The sequence below is a fragment of the Stegostoma tigrinum genome, chromosome 5, assembly GCF_030684315.1.
Source record: "Stegostoma tigrinum isolate sSteTig4 chromosome 5, sSteTig4.hap1, whole genome shotgun sequence".
In the NCBI taxonomy this organism is placed as follows: Eukaryota; Metazoa; Chordata; class Chondrichthyes; order Orectolobiformes; family Stegostomatidae; genus Stegostoma; species Stegostoma tigrinum.
The window spans coordinates 129,656,665-129,676,256 of record NC_081358.1 but is presented as its reverse complement, the minus strand read 5'-3'; the positions used below and the strand labels follow the sequence as shown (position 1 = coordinate 129,676,256).

Here is a 19,592-nt window from a genome sequence, read left to right as displayed (position 1 = left end):
TCTTCCACAAGGTCCATTCACTTCGCCACTCCTTAGTTCAAACCACATTCCCCACAAACCACTCCAACCCCTCCCTACCCCCCACCCCAGTACCTTCCCCAGTAACTGTAACAGATGCAACACCTGCCCACACACTACACCCCTCACCTCCATCCAGGACCTAAACAGTCCTTCCAGGTGAAACAGAGCTTCACCTGCATCTCCTCCAACCTAGTCTAGTGGATCCAGTGTTCCTGATGTGGCCTTTTCTACATCAGTGAGACTAAATGTAGACTGGGTGACCATTTCACTGAGCCCGTAATGGCCAGCCTAACCTCCCGTCACTGCCCATTTCACCTCCCCCCGCCCGCAGTCCCCAACTCTTCCTCCTGCATGCCAGTCCTTGGCCTCCTCCAGCAACTCAGAACGGAAATTTAAGGAACAACATCTTTTCTTTTGCCTGGGCACCCTACAGCCCGAAGGACTCAGCACTGAGTTCTTCAATTTCAAATAACCATTCCACCCGCCCCCTGGCTCCCTTTTCTGCCCCACCCCCCTCCCTTCCATTCTACCTTTTCACCCTCCCAGCTACCAACCAGATTCATCCCTCCCATTGATTAACCAGGTCATACTGACTACTGGTGTCCACCTATCATCACCATTCTGCTAGCCCCCACCCCCTTCTTTATCTGTAGCTACCCCTACTCCCACATCCAGCCCTGAAGAAGGGTAATAGCCAAAACATTCACTCTCCTTTTCTCCAGATGCTACCTGGCTTGCTGCGTTCTTCCAGCTTCCTGTTTCCACCCATGTTTCATGCTATTGAAATGTGGGAATGTGGGAAAGTAGGTTGGGATTGATGAAATAATTGGACTGCAAGGGACAGTGTGGGCTGTAAATACAGACATATGCAGGCCAGCATCTTGACATTGTGTGCCATTTGTCTTCCAGGAGCACCAGGATTTCTACGAGTCCCTGTTTGCACTTTCCCAGACACCACGCTCACTGCAGCACCTGGCCCGATGTGCCATTCGTGCACACTTCGAAGGGCATTGCCAGGATCTAATCCCTCAACTCCCACTGCCAACTTTCTTAAAGGACTATCTGTTGCTGCAGTTTCAGGGATATGTCAGTTAGTCAGCTGAAGCACAGACACAAACTCCTAATCGACAAAGGCCAGAGTCCAGTGAAAACAGAACCCAACCCAGCAACACAGACAAAACAGGCCATTTGTTCAGAACTACTCTCACTTCATCAAATTCTAGATTCTGAATAATAACCAATAAACATCCACTCCCTCCACCACCGACGCTCAGTCGCAGCAGTGTATACTATCTACAAGATGCACTGCAGAGATTTACCAGAGATCAACAAAGACAGCACCTTCCAAATCATTACTATCTAGAAGGATAAGGGCAGCAGAGACATGGGAACACCAGCCCCTGCAAGTTCTCCTGCAGGCCCCTAACCATCCTGACTTGGAAACAGATTGCTGATCCTTCACTATCACTGGGCAAAAATCCTGGAATTCCTTCCCTAATGGCATTGTGGGTCAACTGACAGCACATGGACTGCAACAGTTCAAGAAGGCAGCTCACTCCCACCTTCTCAAGGAGCAACTAAGGATGTGAACCTACATACCAGGAATGAACAAAAAAAATGGCTGGTAAAAGAAAATGGGTAAATGTAACCTGGATAGTGAGTTCATGCAATGTTTTCAGGATAGATTTTCCGCATGTTCTGGAGCTGCCCAGAGAACAGGATATACCACATCTTGAGATCCTTAACACTCTTAAAGTGAAGGAGCCCCTAGACAGCAGTGATCACAACATTTTTAAAATTTTGTATTCAGTTTGAGATAGAGTAGAGTGGATCTGAGACTATTTTCTCTAACACAAATGAGGGGATTTATGAGGATATGGAAGCCAAACCAACAAAAGTGAATTGGAATATTCAATTAAAGAACAGATCAATGAAAATCATAGAATACAGAAGGAGGTTATTTGGCCCATTGTGTCTGTCCTACTCCTGAAAGAGATACCCAGCTAGTCCCATTCTCCAGCCCTATAATTGTAGCCCTCTAACTTCATCCCTTGCAAATATATATCTAGCTCACGTCTGAAACTTCCTGTGGAATCCACCTCCATCACTCTCCCAGGCAGTGCATTCCAAATCCTGACAGTTCTCTGAGTAGAGATATATCTCCCTATCTCATTCCTAGCTCTCTCACTCAGAATCTTGAAATTGTGATCCCTCGTTACTGACATACCAATGACCGTAAACAGAGTATCCTTCTTTACCCTGTGAAAATTGTTCATAATCTTTAACACCTCAATAAGGTCACCTTTTAATCTTTTTCCAACAAGGATGAGCCCAAATTCTCTAGTCTTTCCTTGTATCTAAAATCCCTCATTCCTGGTATCATTCTAGTATATCTCCTTCATAAGCTTTCCCGGGGCTTTAACATTCTTCCTTAAATAAGGTGCCCAGAACTGAACACAATAGTCCAAATGTGGTCTGACCTTTGATTTGTAGCGGTTTAGTATCACCTCCTTATGTTTATACTCTGTGCCTCGATTTGTAAACCTAAGGACTCTATAAGCCTTCGTAACAACTGTTTCCACTTGCCAGGCCACCTTTAGGGAGTTACGTACATTGAATCCTGAGGTCCCTCTGCCCCTGTACTTCCCTCAAAGTTGTACAGTTTGAGCCTGCATTGAATCTTCATGTTTCTTCCAGCAAAGTGCATTACCTCACATTTCTCTGCGTTGAAATTCATCTGCCAAGTTTCTGCCCATTTCACCAACTTGTCAATGTGTCTCTGATGTCACTCAGCATCATCCTCACATTTCACTACTCTCCCTGGCTTAATGTCACCTGCAAATTTTGAGATTTTGCCCTCAGCTCCTGCCTCTAAATTGTTTATATAAATCAGGAAAAGCAAAGGTCCCAACATTGCTCCCTGGGGAATATTACTTTCAACTCACCTCCAATCTGAGAAATGTTCATCTACACCGACCAAACATTTTGAATTTGGTAACCAACTGGCCATATCATGCTATAAATTGATTTTTATCATCTTCCTACTTAATATTGAATGTTATTATGTTGTGGTCACTATTTCCAAACTGCTTCCCAGTCTGACATTGTCAACTTGGCCTGCCCCATTTACAGTCGCAGAGTCAAACAGTATGCAATCAGACCCTTCAGTCCAAGTAACTCTGACCAATCATGTTCCCAAATGAAATTAGTCCCACCCACCTGGGTTTGGCCCATATCCCTCTGAACCTTTCCTGTTCATGAACACATCCCAACGTCTTTTAAACATTGTAACTGTGCCAGCATCCACTACTTCCTCCAGCAGTTCATTCCACACACTAACCACTCTCTGTGTAAAGAAGTTCCTTCTCATCTCCTTTTTAAATCTCTCCCCTTCTCAACTTAAAAATATGTGCCGTAAGTTTGAATTTGCCCACCTGAGGAAAAAGACCTTTGCTATTTATCTTCACCATGCCCCTCATGCTTTTGTAAACCTTTACAAGGCCAGCCCTCAAACTCCTACACTCCAGAGCAAAACGTCCCAGCTTATGCAGCCTCTCTTATAGCCCAACCCCTCAAGCCCAGCATCTACCTGTTTTCCATTATCAACTCTGGTTGTTATGTCTTCAAACCTAACAAATTTATCCCTTTTACTCTTTGATGGTATTAAACTTTTGTAAATGTTCTGTTATTTCTTCTTTAATAATGGATTCTAATATTTTTTTCCATAACACATGAGGCCAACTGGAAACAGATAGGAAAGTAAGTTATGAAGAGGACATAAACAGTTTCATAAAGAGGTTTAGCTTGGTTCCATGAGTAGCCGAAGATCTGGCAATAGAGTATAATTTATGAAAATGTGAATGTGTCCATTTAACAGAAAGAACTTTTTAAAAACAGATTATCTGAAAGCTGAGATTATAAAGGTCTGAGACAGAGAGACCTGGGTGTCCTTGTATGTGAATCACTGAAGGTTAGTATGCAGATGCTGCTAGTGATTAGGAAAGACAGTAGAATATTATTACTTATCACAAAGGCATTTGAATGAAAAAGAAAGGAGATTATAGTTCAGCTATACGGGGAATTGGTGAGACCACATCTAGAGTATTGTTTACAGGATTGACCTCTGTAATACTTGAAACTTACAAGCTTGGACAACATGCTAGATTTGTATCCCAAGAAGGGTCACTGGACTCAAAGTATTAACTCTCCTTTCACTCCTTAGATGCTGCCAAACCTATGGAATTTCTCCAGCAATCTCTGTTTTTCTTTCAGATTTCCAGCACCCACAATTCTTTGCTTTATGTCATGGACATGCATCCACTAGTTTCGAAAAATAAGAAGCGACTTGTCTGAAACACACAAGACCCTGAGAAGTGCATGTGGAAAAGGTGTTTCTTCCTTTGGAAGAATTCTGAACTAAGAGTCTATTAGAAAATAAGGGGTTGCTAAGTTTAGACAGAGAGAAGGAGAACAGTTTTCCTACAAAGAATCATTAATCTTTCAAATTCTCTTGCTCAAAAGACAGTGGCAACGGAGTACTTATATGTTATTAAGGAATAGGTGGATGCTTTCTACGTTTGATTTGATTTATTATTGTCATGAACTTTGGTACAGGGAAAAGTTCTATTTTGCGTACAGTACAGGCAGATCATACCATACAAAGTGCAGAAGGGTAATAGAACAGAGCATGGAATACAATGTTATTGCTGCAGAGAAGGTGTCAAAGAGAGAGGTCAACATTAAATAAACAGTGGGGTAACGGCTGCCAAGGAAAGGAAATGTGGTCTAGTCAGATCAATGTGATCTAACTGAGTACAGATGAGACCTGAGGGATTCCTTTACTCCCTCCTCCAAGTCAACGCTTGGGTCAGATTCGCTCATGACTATAGCCATCCGGTTGTTGGTGAGCATCAGGCGATGGTCGTGAGTCAGTTCTTGAACCCTGCAGGATGGTCAGAGGGGCAACTGATGATCAACATGAATTCTGAGCTCATCAGCAGCTTTCCCTTTCCAGAAGAAGGTGTAACCATCTTTTACCTCCTTCTGCAGGGTGGCTTTTGGAAAGAGCAGTTAGGTCGATCTGGCATCTCTTCAGTTCTCTGGCTGTGATTGCAGTTCTTCTCTCAGGTCAGCCACTGTCAGCTGTGTCCATCAGGGTTCTTACATTCCAGGTTCCAAAGTTTATTATTCTTCATTTCTGACCACATTTGGGTAATCCTTCTGGATGCAATAATCCAGTCAGACGTTTTGAGGCAGGACATTTTTATGGCACCTTTTCCATCCCCCTCCCCTTTTGGGTTGAGCAGAGCAGATCTTAAATAGGGCTGTTCAGTCATGGGCGCAGCTTCTGAAATGCTCTATTTGCCTCCTGCAGGAGCAAGATAACTGAATGTGATGCCCACTATCTAATGTGTCAGTTTGTGATTCGGGGCTTCCAGATATCACAGACTACCCTCTCCACCACTAATTGAATACTCTAGGACTTTTGTCCAGGATGTAATTAGGACTAGTACATCCTCAGAGGATGCCTGTGTGTGAAATCTTTTAATGTGGGGAAACTGGTGTGCAGATGGTCACCACATGGACCTTATCAGATAGGGTCAAAACCCAGTGGCATAAGAGACCAAGGTGACTGGAGGCCCTTTTCTGTTGCCGTCTACATTCACCATTGCCACTATTGTGATGCTCTAATTTAAATTTCACTTATCATTCTCTGCCATTGAAGTCTTCATGGATCACGCTTTGTCTGGAACCTCCCTCCTTGACCTCACTGTAATGGGTGATCCTGCCAGGAGCTATACTCCAGGCTGTTGAGCTCTCGGGTTCCTAGGTATACACAAGTCTCTCCATTACCACAAGGTGGCAATTCTCAGGGAGGGATCATCGACCTCATCTACCACCTATCCATCCACTCAACCAACTTGTCAATGTCCATCTGGAGTTCCACACTCTGATCCCCATAGTTTACAATTCTCGTGCAAAGACAGAGGCAGAATAGAATTTGTCAAGAATATTTTTAAAACTGCACAGAAGGGCCAAAACTTTAACAAGGAGAGAAAGATGAGTACAAGAGAATGCTAGCTGTAAGTATAATAAGAGAGTAAGAGTTTCAATTTTTTTTTCAAAAGTGAACAAACTGGCTGAGGATCCTCTAGAAAGTGAGTCTGGAGAAAATAAAGAGAAAATAGGGAGATGGCAGACAAATTGAACCGGGATTTTGCATTGGACTTCACCAAAGAGATTGTAAGACACATCCCAGATATTCCCAGTGATAAGTCAGGAAATGGAAGAGACAGAGGAACTCGGAAAAGTCACCATTACTGGGAAGTTGTCCTGAGTAAACTTTTGTTCACATGGGAATTAGGAGCAGGAATGGGCATTTCAGCCCTCCAAGCCCACTTCACCAGTAAATTCGATTATGGCCGATCTTATCCTGGTCTCAACTCCACATATCAGTCCATGGCCCTTTATCCTGCTTTTCATCAGAAACATACCTATTTCTTTCTTAAATCTGTTGATTGATTCTGCCTCCACCGCACCTGGGGCAGTGAATTCCACAGATTCACAACCCTCTGAGAATAGTTTCTCCTCATCTCAGTTTTAAACCTATCACTTCTCACTTGAAATCTATGCCCTCTTGTCCTAGAGAGTCCCACGAGGGGGAGCAACTTTCCAAAACCCACTTTATCAATCCCCTTTCACATTTTATACACTTCAACAAAGTCACATCGTACTCTTCTAAACTCTGGTGGGAACTAAGCTAGCCTTTCCTTAGAAAACAATTCCAGTCTTTGATCTGGTAAACTTTGTCTGTGCTGCCTCCGAGGTACTTATATTCTTACTTCAATAAGGAGACTGATACTGTACACAAAACTCCAGATGTGGTGTCACCAGGGGCCTGTGTAACTGGAGTATGCCCTTCCACTTTTCTGTATTAAATTTCCCTCACCGATAAATGATGACATTCTATCACCTTTCATGATTTCTTGCTGTACATATGTAATACCTTTCTGTGTTATGAACAAGGATACCCAGATCCCTGGGCACCTTAGAGCTCTGCAACACCCCAAAATTTTGATAATACGCTTCCTTTTTAGCCCTTTCTGACAAAATGAACAATTCCACACTTTCCCACATTATGCTCTGTTTGCCAGATCTTTGCTCACTCACATGATGTATCTATACCCTTTGTATGCACTTTGATGAGGACTCATCTACTGAGGTGGTATGGGCTGAGGTTGCTGAGGAAGGTTTACTGACTGAGTCAGTATGGGTGGAAGTTAGGAACAGCAAGGGAGCAGTCACCTCACTGGGGGTTTTCTACAGACCCCCAAATAGCAGTAGGGAGATCGAAGAACTCATTGGCCGGCAGATTGTTGAAAAGTGCAAACGTAGCAGGGTTGTTATGGGTGACTTCAACTTTCCCAATATTGATCGGAACCTCCTTAGTGCAGATGGTTTGGATGGAGCCGTTTTTGTCAGGTGTGTTCAGGAGGGTTTCCTTACTCAGTATGTGGACAGGCCGACGATGGGAGAGGCCATTTTGGATTTGGTGCTCGGCAATGAGCCAGGACAGGTGTCAGATCTCGTGGTGGGAGAACACTTTGGCGACAGTGACCGCAACAGCCTCACATTTACCATAGCTATGGAAAGGGAAAGGAGCAGTTACCAGGGGAAGATATTTAACGGGGGAAAAGAAACTATGACGCTATCAGACAGGAGTTGGGAAGTACAGATTGGGAGCAATTGTTCCACAGAAAGGGCACAGCAGACATGTGGAGGCTGTTTAAGGAGCAGTTGTTGCGAGTGATGTATAAATTTGTTCCTCTGAGACAGGTAAGAAGGGGTAAGATTAAGGAGCCTTGGATGACGGGTACAGAAGTGCTTCTCGTCAAAAAGAAAAAGGCAGCGTACATAAGGTGAAGGAAGCAAGGGTCTAGCACAGCTTTAGAGGATTACAGGCTCGCTTGGAAGGAGCTCAAAAGTGGACTGAGGAGGGCCAGGAGGGGGCACATAAAAGGCTTGGCAGGAAGGATTAGGGAGAACCTGAAGGCATTTTATTCATACGTGAGGAATAAGAGAATGATCAGGGAGAAGGTAGGGCCGATCGGGGATAGCATAGGGAACTTGTGCGTGGAGTCTGAGCAGATAGGGGAAGCTCTAGGTGAGTTTTTTGCTTCGGTTTTCACTAAGGAAAGGGACCTTGTTGTGAATGAGAACTTTGAGGAGCAGGGAAACAGGCTTGAACAGATCAAGATTGAGGAAGTTGATGTGCTGGAAACTTTGGCAAACATTAAGATTGATAAGTCCCCAGGGCCAGACCAGATTTATCCTAGGTTGCTCCGGGAAGCGAGAAAGGAGGTTGCTAAGCCGCTGGCGAAGATCTTTGCTTCCTCACTCTCCATGGGATTCGTACCGGACGATTGGAGGGAGGCAAATGTTGTTCCTCTTTTCAAGAAAGGGAATAGGGAATTCCCTGGAAATTACAGGCCAGTCAGCCTTACATCTGTGGTCAGCAAGATTTTGGAAAGAATTCTGAGGGATAGGATTTATGACTATTTGGAAAAGCATAGCGTGATTAAAGGGAGTCAACATGGCTTTGTGAGGGGCAGGTCATGCCTTACAAATCTTATTGAGTTAATAGAACATAGAACATTACAGCAGAGTACAGGCCCTTTGGCCCTTGATATTGTGCCAACCTGTCATACCAATTTGAAGCCCATCCAACCTATACTATTCCATGTACATCCATATGCTTGTCCAATGATGACTTAAATGTACTTAAAGTTGGCAAATCCACTAGCGTTGCAGGCAAAGCGTTCCATTCCCTTACTACTCTCTGAGTAAAGAGTTCTTTGAGGAAGTCACGAGTAAGGTTGACGAGGGTCGAGCAGTGGATGTGGTGTACATGGACTTCAGCAAGGTATTTGATAAGGTTCCCCACGGCAGGCTCATTCATAAAGTCAGGAGGTATGGGATACAGGGTGATTTGGCTGTCTGGATTCAGAATTGGTTGGCTGACAGGAGGCAGAGAGTGGTTGCAGATGGCAAGTATTCTGCCTGGAGGTCAGTGCTGAGTGGTGTCCCGCAGGGCTCTGTTCTTGGGCCTCTGCTCTTTGAAGTTTTTATAAATGACTTGGATGAGGAGGTTGAGGGATGGGTTAGTATGTTTGCTGATGACACAAAGGTTGGAGGTGCCGCTGATAGTATCGAGGGCTATTGCAGGCTTCAGCGAGACATTGACAGAATGCAGAGCTGGGCTGAGAAATGGCAGATGGAGTTCAACCTGGATAAAGGCGAGGTGATGCATTTTGGAAGGTCGAACTTAAATGCTGAATATAGGATTAAAGGCAGGATTCTCGGCGGTGTGGAGGAACAGCGAGATCTTGGTGTTCAAGTGCATAGCTCCCTCATAGTTGCCACCCAGGTGGATAAGGTTGTTAAGAAAGCATATGGTGTTTTGGCTTTCATTAACGGGGGATCGAGTTTAAGAGCCGCGAGGTTATGCTGCAGCTCTACAAAACACTGGTGAGACCACACTGGAATATTGTGTCCAGTTCTGGTCGCCCTATTATAGGAAAGATGTGGAGGCTTTGGAGAGGGTGCAAAGGAGGTTTACCAGGATGCTGCCTGGACTGGAAGGGCTTGTCTTACGAGGAGAGGTTGACTGAGCTCGGACTTTTCTCTCTGGAGAGAAGGAGGAAGAGAGGTGACCTGATCGAGGTGTACAAGGTAATGAGAGGCATGGATAGAGTCGATAGCCAGAGACTTTTCCCCAGGGCAGGATTGACTGCCACGAGGGGTCATAGTTTTAAGGTGTTAGGAGGAAGGTATAGAGGAGACGTCAGAGAGAGGTTCTTCACCCAGAGAGTTGAGAGTGCATGGAATAGTTTACCAGTGGTAGTCGTGGAAGCGGAGTCATTAGTGACATTTAAGCGACTGCTGGACATGCACATGGACAGCAGTGAATTGAGGGGAGTGTAGGTTAGGTTATTTTAGTTTTGGATTAGGATTATTCCGCGGCACAACATCATGGGCCGAAGGGCCTGTACTGTGCTGTACTTTTCTATGTTCTATGTTATGTCCTCTTCATTTCAAATACATTGAGGAAAAAGTGATTTTGGAAGATCATTTTGAAGCTAATTGTTGATGAGGAATACCTGCATCCCATCAGAAACGTAAAGGATCCTCACCGTCTTCTGTATTCAAGTCAAGGAACCTACGGTAGTTTTTTTTTAATCAATCTGGTCAGACATATTATGCCACTCCTCTGGAACAAGTGAGACTTGAACTCTATCATCTGGTCCAGAGGAAGGGTCAGTACCACAGAACCACAAAACCCTGAGAAACCCAGAGTTGTCATTAGTGCCAATGGTCTGATGTGTTTCCACTTGTAAAGTGAAGGAAACTACCACTATTTAGTTGTGCAATTCCAGCTGAGTGGTTGAAAATCCACAGTACAGAATTTAAACACAAGATAAAATAAAACTGTAAATGCTGGAAATCTGAAACAAAAACAGAAATTGCTGGTGAAACATAGCAGGTCTGGCAGCATTATTGGAGAGAAAGTAGAGATAATGTTTCAAATTTGAAATGTTCTCTGCTTTCCCTTCACGCGTTATCAGACCTGCTGAGTTTTTCCTGCAATTTCTGTTTTTGTTAAACACAAGTTAATCTGTGCATTTCTAAAGGAAACTTTGATTTCCTTTCTCAGAATTTGGTGTACAATGGCAAAAACCTGTAATCATTGATGCCTTGTGCAGAAACTTTAAAAAGTGCACAAGAAAAGATCGGACTTTGAGTTTTGTTAATCCAGTGAATATTTCAAACCTTCTAATTCCATTTGTTACAGGTACAGGCTTTCATTTAAGTCAGTTTTCATTGTTTTGTGAAATTGAAATGTAAGACTGTAAATGAAAGGATTGTCTTTAGGTTCTGTGACAGTCTATTTGATACACGTTTATGAGCATTTGTTTATTTTTTTCAAGCCCTTCTAATGAAGCCATTGATGTGGTTAAGTGTCCTTCAACCCCCAGGGGCAAGGGATAGTGGAGGAAATGGGGAGGCGGTGGTGAAGAGGAGGGAGGGGAGTAAAAAGAATATTCATCAGGCCTGGTATTCATCATTGAAACAGAGAGCAAGCCTAAAAATTTGGATTCTTTTATTTTGTTTTTGCAGTAAAATAATATAGTATCTGTCTGTCTTATCAGTGTGAAGTGGAGGTTTATGATCATGGGAGATTAGATATTAATAATGTTGCCATGTATTTTATTTGTTTTCTGCAAATGTTGTATTCTTAACAATAAATTGTTAATTTTTGCTTAAGTTATAAACTTGGCATTCAAGATCTGTTATTTGTAAGGACTGGTAAGAAACAATTGAACAATTTTGAAGGTTATTAATTTCACTATATTGTGAATCCAGTTTTGATGAATCTGCTTTGAATTGCTCTGCTACCCCTGTGTTGTAACACTCAGGATTGCAGTGCAGCAGTATGGGAAGAGTATGCTGTGGTCAGCATCATGGTGAGACAGTTTGGGAAGAGTATCCCGTGGTCAGCATCACGGTGAGACAGTTTGGGAAGAGTATCCTGTGGTCAACATCATGGTGAGACAGTCTGGGAAGAGTATCCTGTGGTCAGCATCACAGTGAGACAGTTTGGGAAGAGTATCCTGTGGTCAGCATCACGGTGAGACAGTCTGGGAAGCGTATGCTGTGGTCAGCATCATGGTGAGACAGTTTGGGAAGAGTATCCCGTGGTCAGCATCACAGTGAGACAGTTTGGGAAGAGTATCCTGTGGTCAGCATCACAGTGACACAGTTTGGGAAGAGTATCCTGTGGTCAGCATCACGGTGAGACAGTTTGGGAAGAGTATCCTGTGGTCAGCATCACAGTGAGACAGTTTGGGAAGAGTATCCTGTGGTCAACATCATGGTGAGACAGTCTGGGAAGAGTATCCTGTGGTCAGCATCACAGTGAGACAGTTTGGGAAGAGTATCCTGTGGTCAGCATCATGGTGAGACAGTTTGGGAAGAGTATCCTGTGGTCAGCATCACGGTGAGACAGTTTGGGAAGAGTATCCTGTGGTCAGCATCATGGTGAGACAGTTTGGGAAGAGTATCCTGTGGTCAGATCACGGTGAGACAGTTTGGAAAGAGTATCCTGTGGTCAGCATCATGGTGACACAGTTTGAGAAGAGTATCCTGCAGTCAGAATTGCAGTGAAGCAGTTCAGGAAGAGTGTCCTGCAGGTAGTTCTTGATGGAAGTAACAATAAACATGTGATCATAGAAAATTGATGAGTTCATTGGAAGATAAGAAACTCGCTGTAAGTTTCTACAATTTAGGAATTAGAAGTATTTTGTTAACCATCTTCAGCAGCTTCATCAATGACCTTCCCTCCATCATAAGGTCAGAAGTGGGGATGTTCGCTGATGGTTTTACAATGTTCAGCAACATTCGTAACTCCTCAGGTACTGAAGCAGTCCATGTTCACATGTAACAGGATCTGGACAATATCCAGGCTTGGGCTGGCAATTGGGAAGTGACATTCGCGCCACACAAATGCCAGGCTATGACCATCACCAATAGGAGACAATCTAACTACCACTTCTTCACATTCAATGATGTTACTGTCACTGAACCTTCCCTGTTAACAATGTAATATAAGCGACCAAAGCAATCTGATCCCAGCAGCCAAGATAATAAAAGTGTGAAGCTGGATAAACACAGCAGGCCAAGCAGCATCTCAGGAGATGCTGCTGGGCCTGCTGTGTTTATCCAGCTTCACATTTTATTATCTTGGATTCTCCAGCATCTGCAGTTCCCATTATCTCTGATGCCAGCAGCCAGACAGGAGCACTGACAGGGGAGGAGCAGGGACAGAGCTGGATGCAGAGGCGGGGCGGGGGCGGATTGGGGTGGTATCTCCACTGAATCCACTCCTCCTTTTATGGCAGTTGTTTAAATGGCCCTGGCGACCATTGCCCCGAGAGGGGGCAGCACATAGGTGTGTTGTGAGGGTGGATGGGGCGGGGGCAGAAGGTTATACTGATCTGCTGTCAGACCAGTCACTGGGGAATTACCCGGTTAGCCCATCCGGATCTCATCTGACTCCATCACACAAAACTCCCGGAGGTTTTTGACAGGAGGCCCATTACCCCACCGGGAGCTTCCTGTATGTCCCAGGGACCGAGCGGGATTTCTCGTGGTGCTCAGGTTAAAAATCCGCCAGAGGCTCCCAGATGCCGCTCCCTCCTCTCTCTCACTCAGTGGAAATTTAACAGCCCACACTGCAGCGGTACTCCGGTACAAAGCTGCTGGAATCTCTCCTATCTACTCCTCAGTTCCCCCAGGATTTGAGGGGGGTGGGGGGGGGGGTGCAGGCAGAGCCACATCTAAATCCCTTCCCCCGCCATTACCAACATCCCCCACCCACATCGCCCCTGGCTGTATCTTTCCGGGACGACTCCTTCCAATAATTCTGACAAAATATCAGGCTGTTAGCTGGAGAAAGAAAGAGAGGGTCGCGAGTTTAGAAACCAGAGAGAAGCGAATATAGGGAGAGAGGGAGAGAGACAGGAATATACTAAGAGGGATAGAGGCACAGAGAAAACAGAACAGGGAGAGAGAAATTGGGGGACAGGGAGAGAGAGAAAGAGACAGGGATACACAGAGGGGAATATAGACTCAGAAGGAGGACGGTGGGTTCGAGGGGGGAGAAAGAGAGAGACAGTCAGGGAGAGAGACAGGAATGCACAGAGAGAAATAGAGGTACAGAAAGGACGAGGGAGGGAGAGGCGGGATGAGGGGAGAGAGACAGGAATGCACAGAGAGAAATAGAGGTACAGAGAGGACGAGGGAGGGAGAGGCGGGATGAGGGGAGAGAGACAGGAATGCACAGAGAGAAATAGAGGTACAGAGAGGACGAGGGAGGGAGAGGCGGGATGAGGGGAGAGAGACAGGAATGCACAGAGAGAAATAGAGGTACAGAGAGGACGGGGGAGAGAGAGGCGGGACGAGGGGAGAGAGACAGGAATGCACAGAGAGAAATAGAGGTACAGAGAGAGGACGAGGGAGAACGGCGGGACGGGGTGAGAGAGGCAGGAATGCACGGAGAGGGATAGTGACACAGAGGGAAGGACGTGGAGAGAGAGAGAGAGAGCAGGGATACACAGAGAGAGAGGACGGGGAGAAAGGGGGGACAGAGAGAGAGGGGGGTACTGAAGTACCTAGAGATGAATAGAGACACAGGGAGGACCGGAGAGTTGGGGAGACATGGGGGAAGAGAGGAACGAGAAAGGTGGGGCGCTGGGAGTCGGTTGGAACGAGCTGCCGGGCTCCCAGTGTTAATCCGTGAGGTTTTAGGGGGTCTGACCACGGGATGGATCCAGAATGAGGGCTTGACAGGGAGACCATATCCCAGTGAGAGTGTATTCGATGAAGGTGGGGAGAGGTGTTGGAGAGTGAGGGCCTGAAGAGTGACTGGGGGACTGAATAGTGAGGGCCTGGATAGTGAAGGGGGCTAGAGAGTGTTTTCCTGTTGGCTCTAACAGAGCGCTACCAACCGTGTCCCGTTAAACATCGCCCGCATCGTGACTCCCTTACGGTCTCAGCCCCACTCCATTCAGTGTGTGAGAGCGGACTGAGGGAGGGGAATGTCTCTGTCTCTGTACCCCACCGTCCCAACCTCTGCCCCACCATCTCTGCCCCCTCCCTCTTTGTCCCTGTCCCTCTCCCTTTCTATCTCTCTCTCTCTGACCCTGTTCTTCTCTCATCCTCAGTCCCTGCCTCTTTGTGTTTCTTTCTCTCACTGCGTCTCCCCCTGCACCCCCTCAACCCCGCGTCCCTTTCCCTCTGATTTTTTTCTGACTGTTTGTTTGCCTGGAACCAGTTTCTAATTTGTTCTCGGCCCAGCTGGTGACGGACACCCGACACACCGTCTCTCTCTCTCCCTCTCTCTCTGTCTCACTGTCTCTGGAGTGGCCGCTATTTCGATATTCATTCTGAAAGGTGATGGGAAGTTAGTTCCTGCTCATTTATGAACAAACACAACCTTAATCAGTGAGAAGTCTTTGAAACCATCTGCTCCCCTCCCCTCTCTTCAGTCCCGCTCTGAGCGGCTCCCAAACTTTAACAAAGGACTCTCTTGTTTAACGACAACTCATCAATCTCCCTTACTTATAGCTGAGTGCACTGGCGCTGTTCAAAGCCGCACATCAGCTCGCTCCCGGGGGTCGGGGAGGGAGGGGGGTGGTGGTTCGGGTGGAATTCAGACAGGCCCTCTCTGCCTCAGAACCACAGGGACAGGAAGAGGCCATTCTGTCCATCAAACCTGCCCTACCATTCTCGACCATCTCCTCAATGCCCCTTTCCAGATCGTTTACTGCCATTGGGCTCCAGAAACGCATCGATTTCTGTCTCGGGAATCGAGCTCCCACAGAAACTTGACTTGAGAATTCCAAAGATTCATCCCACACCCCCCACCCCGGTGAAGGCCACCCCCCCCCCCCATCTCAGATTTAAATGTCCTGCCCCTCCTCCTGAGACCCTGCCCCTGGTTCTAGAGTCCCAGCCCAGGAACAAACATCCTCTCCCCATCCACCCTGCCACCACACCCCCGGAGAATTTTATAATGTTACAATGTGATCAGTTCTCACTCTCTGAAACTCTGGGGAATACTGGCCCACTTCGCTCAATCCCTCCACATTAAACAACCCCCCTGTCCCAGGGACTAATGTGGTGACCCTCCTTCACACTCTCTCAATGGGAGATAAGGAGACCAGAACTGTACGCACACTCCTGAGGAGCTCTCACCCACGTGCTGTACGTTTCTCCTGGACTCCAACGCCTGGCAATGACACCTTTGACCTTCCGAGCTGGTTACTGGCTCTGATTGGTCATGTTGACTGGGTCATGGACACCAGCCCTTCCCATGTTAGAAATCTGCTGCCTCTCTGTATCAGTACCACAGCCTATAACTTCCCATTTATTTACACTCGCGTCCATTCCCTCAGACTTGCCCAATCCCCTTGTACTCACAAAATCCTAAAACCCCTACAGTGTAACGAGAGGCCACTCAGCCCACTGAGTGTGTGCCAACTCTCTGAGCAACATCCCACTTGTGCTGAGCTTTGCTGTACCCCACTAGTAACAGCCTGCCATCAGAGAATGGCCTGTTTATTCCTGCTCCCTGCTTTCTGTCTGTGAACCAATCCAAAATCTCTCGCTGTAATCCCAGCCCCAGTGCATGGGATTGAGTTTTATTTACTAAACTCTCGCGTGGGACCTTCTGAAAATCCCAATCCACCAGATCCACTGGCTCTCCTTACTCTGCGCTACAGTAACAACACCCTCAGGGAGTTCCAACAGATTTCTCAAACGGTTTTTCCCTTTTGTCAATCCATGCGGAGTCTGCCCAATTCCACATCGTTTTCCAAATGTCCAGCTCGCACATCCTTCAGAACGGACTCAAACGCTAACCCCCACCCCACCCCCCGCAATCCTCACGTCAAACAGCCTTCTCGCTCTCTCCCTCTGCCCGTCCCTCCGTCCCTCCCTCTGCCCCCTCCCAGTGTCCCTGAGCACTGTAGCTGCTAGTTGTGTCCCATTCCTAGGGGGACGGGCCAATGGTGAGGGCGGAGCTCACCCCCACCTCCCCCCAGCTCCCGGTGGCCGGGATCAGGAAGTGGAAAAGGAATTGGAGCTGATGGATGCGCTGAGACGGGGAACACCCCTCTGACTGTCTCTCTCCCTCTCCCTCAGTTTAGGAAGCTGTTCCTACTCTGGGAACTCACAGACAGCCCGGGACAGAGGGGAAGGGAGAGGGGGGATACAGAGAGGGACAGAGAGATAGAGAGGGACGGATAGAGAGACGGAGAGATGCAGCGGCCGCACGGACACGGTACCGCTTTCTCCATTGATTCGCTGATCGGTTCCCCGCAGGCCCGCTCGCCCCAGCTGCTCTACACCGGTTACCCGATGCTAATGCCGTACCGTCCGCTGGTTATTCCTCAGGCACTACCGCCCTCCCCGCTCCAGTCCGGGATGCCAGCTCTCAGCCCGCTCGCCTCGTTCGCCAGCCGCCTGACCAACAGTTTCTGTGCCAGCCTGAGCCAGGGGGTGCCCTCTATGGTAGCCCTCACCACGGCGCTGCCCAGCTTCAGCGATGCAGCGGAGAATTACTATCCCCCGGGCCAGGAGCTGGCGGCTTCCCGCTCCAGCCCCGAGGGCAGCTCCCGGGCAGCGGAGCGAGAGGAATCGCGGGCGGACAAAACGGAGCTCCCGCACTTCGCGCACAACTTCCCAGCTCTCACAGGTGAGTCGGCAAAACCCGCGAAAAATCCGCCTCAAATCTGCGTAAACCACCCGCAAAACCCGCGCAACCGCCGCGTAAAATCTGCGCAAAATCCCCGTAAACCAGCCGCGCACGGAGCGCGCTGCCAGCCTGCTGCTCCCGGCGGCTCCCTCCCCGTGGGGTGGCGATTGGGCGGGGGGGGGGGGGTGAGATCGGGTCCTTCTCGGGGACGGAGCCTCTACTCCCGGGAAAAGGTTGCAAAGACCCCCCCCCCCAGGTGTCTGGCTGTGGAAGGGGTGGGTGGGGGGATGTGAGGGCAGTCTGAGGGGGCTGTTGGCCCCCGGGACACCCACGGGACACCCACGGGACCGGCCCCCACGGGTTAACTTTGCGGCATCTCCGTCCCGAATCCGCCAAAATTGCGGAAGACCCGAAGGAGACGGAATAGAAAGATCCCAGAGAGCGGGCATTCCGCAAGGAAACTCGGTCCCGCTGAGGGGGTTGGGGGGGAGCGAGGGAGGAACTGTGGGGGTGGGGTGCGGTGGGGGTGGGGGTGCGGTGGGGGTGTCTCTCTATGGGGTGTACTGTTTGTGGGGGTGTCTCTCTGTGACAGTGACCCCCCCGCCCGACCAAACCTCCTGGACTTAGTTTCCCCTCTGTGTATGTTTGCAGGAGACGGGCTCTCCGCGTGGGTGTGTGTGTGGGTATGTGTGGGGGGGGGTGGGGGTTTGTGTGTGGGGGTGTGGGGGTGTCTCCCTGTGATAGTGACCCCTCCCCCAGCCCCGCTCTGAATATGCTGTCTGTGTGTGTTTGGGGTTGGGGTTGGGGGTGTGGGTGTTTGCTGGAGACGGGGTCTCTGTGTGGGTGTGTGTGTGGGTTGGGTGTGTGTTGGGGGTGGGGATTTGTGTGTGGGGGCAGTAGAGGTGTCTCTCTGTGACAGTGACCCCCCATCCCCAGGTCTGACCTTGCTGTCTGTGTCTGTGTGTGGGGGGGAGGGGGTGGGGGGAGGTTGGGTGCTTGCAGGAGACGGGGTCTCTGTGTGGAAATGTGTGTGGGTGTGTTGGGTGTGTGTGGGGGGGGTGGGGGTTTGTGTGTGGGAGGAGTGGGGTGTCTCTCTTTGACAGTGCCCCCCACCCCCAGGTCTGGCAGTTTCCTCTGTATGTGTTTGCAGGAGACGGGGTCCCTGTGGGGATGGGCTGTAGGGGATGGGGTTTGTTGGGGGGGTGGCGGTGTGGAGGTGTCTCTCTGTGACAGTGACCCCCCCCACCCCCAGGTCTGACAGTTTCCTCTATGTGTGTGTGTTTGCAGGAGACGGGAGGGTGAGCGGCGGCCCGGATGAAGAGAAGTTGCGGGGCAAGTCCCCGGGGGAGTTACTGAGTGAGAGGGAGGAGGAAGAGGAGGATGAGGAGAGCTCGGTGGACAGTGAAGCTGACGGGGGGCCCCCTGCCCAGCCCCCGCTGCCCCCGCGGGGCAAGAAGGCGGTGGGGGTTGTGGCGGGGAGCGGTCCGGAGCCTGGCCCCGGGACCGGGAAGAGCCGGAGGAGGAGGACAGCGTTCACGAGCGAGCAGCTGCTGGAACTGGAGAAGGAGTTTCATTGTAAGAAATACCTGTCCCTAACCGAGAGGTCCCAGATAGCTCACGCCCTCAAACTCAGTGAGGTCCAGGTCAAAATCTGGTTCCAGAACCGCAGGGCCAAGTGGAAACGCATCAAGGCCGGGAATGTGAGTAACCGCTCCGGGGAGCCAGTCCGCAATCCCAAAATCGTGGTGCCCATCCCGGTCCATGTGAACCGCTTCGCCGTCCGGAGCCAGCACCAACAGATCGAACAGAACCCGCGGGCGTGAGGGGGCCACCCGCTGGGACACACCCTCCCTACCTCCGTCACCCCCCCTTCCCACACACCCTCCCTCACACCACCTTCCCACCCCTCACCCCCTCCCTTCAACACACCCTCCCTCACTCCCCCTTCCCACCCCTCACCCCCTCCCTCCAACACACCCTCCCTCACTCCCCCTTCCCACCCCTCACCCCCTCCCTCCAACACACCCTCCCTCACTCCCCCTCCCACCCCTTACCCCCTCCCTTCCACATACCCTCCCTCACCCTCCTCCCCCACGCCACACCCCACATCTCCTTACACTCTCCTTACCTCCCACACACCCCTCTCTCCCACACACTCCCCTACCCCCTCCCTCACAACCCTCCCCACCCCACACCTTCCCATCAACTCCATCTCCCTCCCCCCACACCCTCCTCTACACCCTCCTTCCCCCTC

At 48.9% G+C, this 19,592-nt stretch overlaps 2 protein-coding genes across 3 annotated transcripts in view; both read left to right on the top strand.

Annotated features, from left to right (window-relative positions):
• Positions 1-3,910, top strand: part of asb10 (ankyrin repeat and SOCS box containing 10) — a 35,555-nt gene extending 31,645 nt beyond the window's left edge. For both annotated transcript variants that reach the window (XM_048529838.2, XM_048529839.2), the window contains exon 5: positions 931-3,910. In XM_048529838.2, the coding sequence (XP_048385795.1) occupies positions 931-1,116 (186 nt within the window). In that variant the 3' untranslated portion in view covers positions 1,117-3,910. The remainder of the gene's footprint in view (positions 1-930) is intronic.
• A 12,740-nt stretch (positions 3,911-16,650) lies between these two features.
• On the top strand, positions 16,651-19,161 carry gbx1 (gastrulation brain homeobox 1). The gene is made up of 2 exons (XM_048529305.2): positions 16,651-17,338; positions 18,626-19,161. Exons 1-2 carry the CDS (start codon positions 16,903-16,905, stop codon positions 19,159-19,161), a joined length of 972 nt encoding a protein of 323 aa, XP_048385262.2. The 5' UTR covers positions 16,651-16,902.
• The last annotated feature ends 431 nt before the right edge of the window (positions 19,162-19,592 follow it).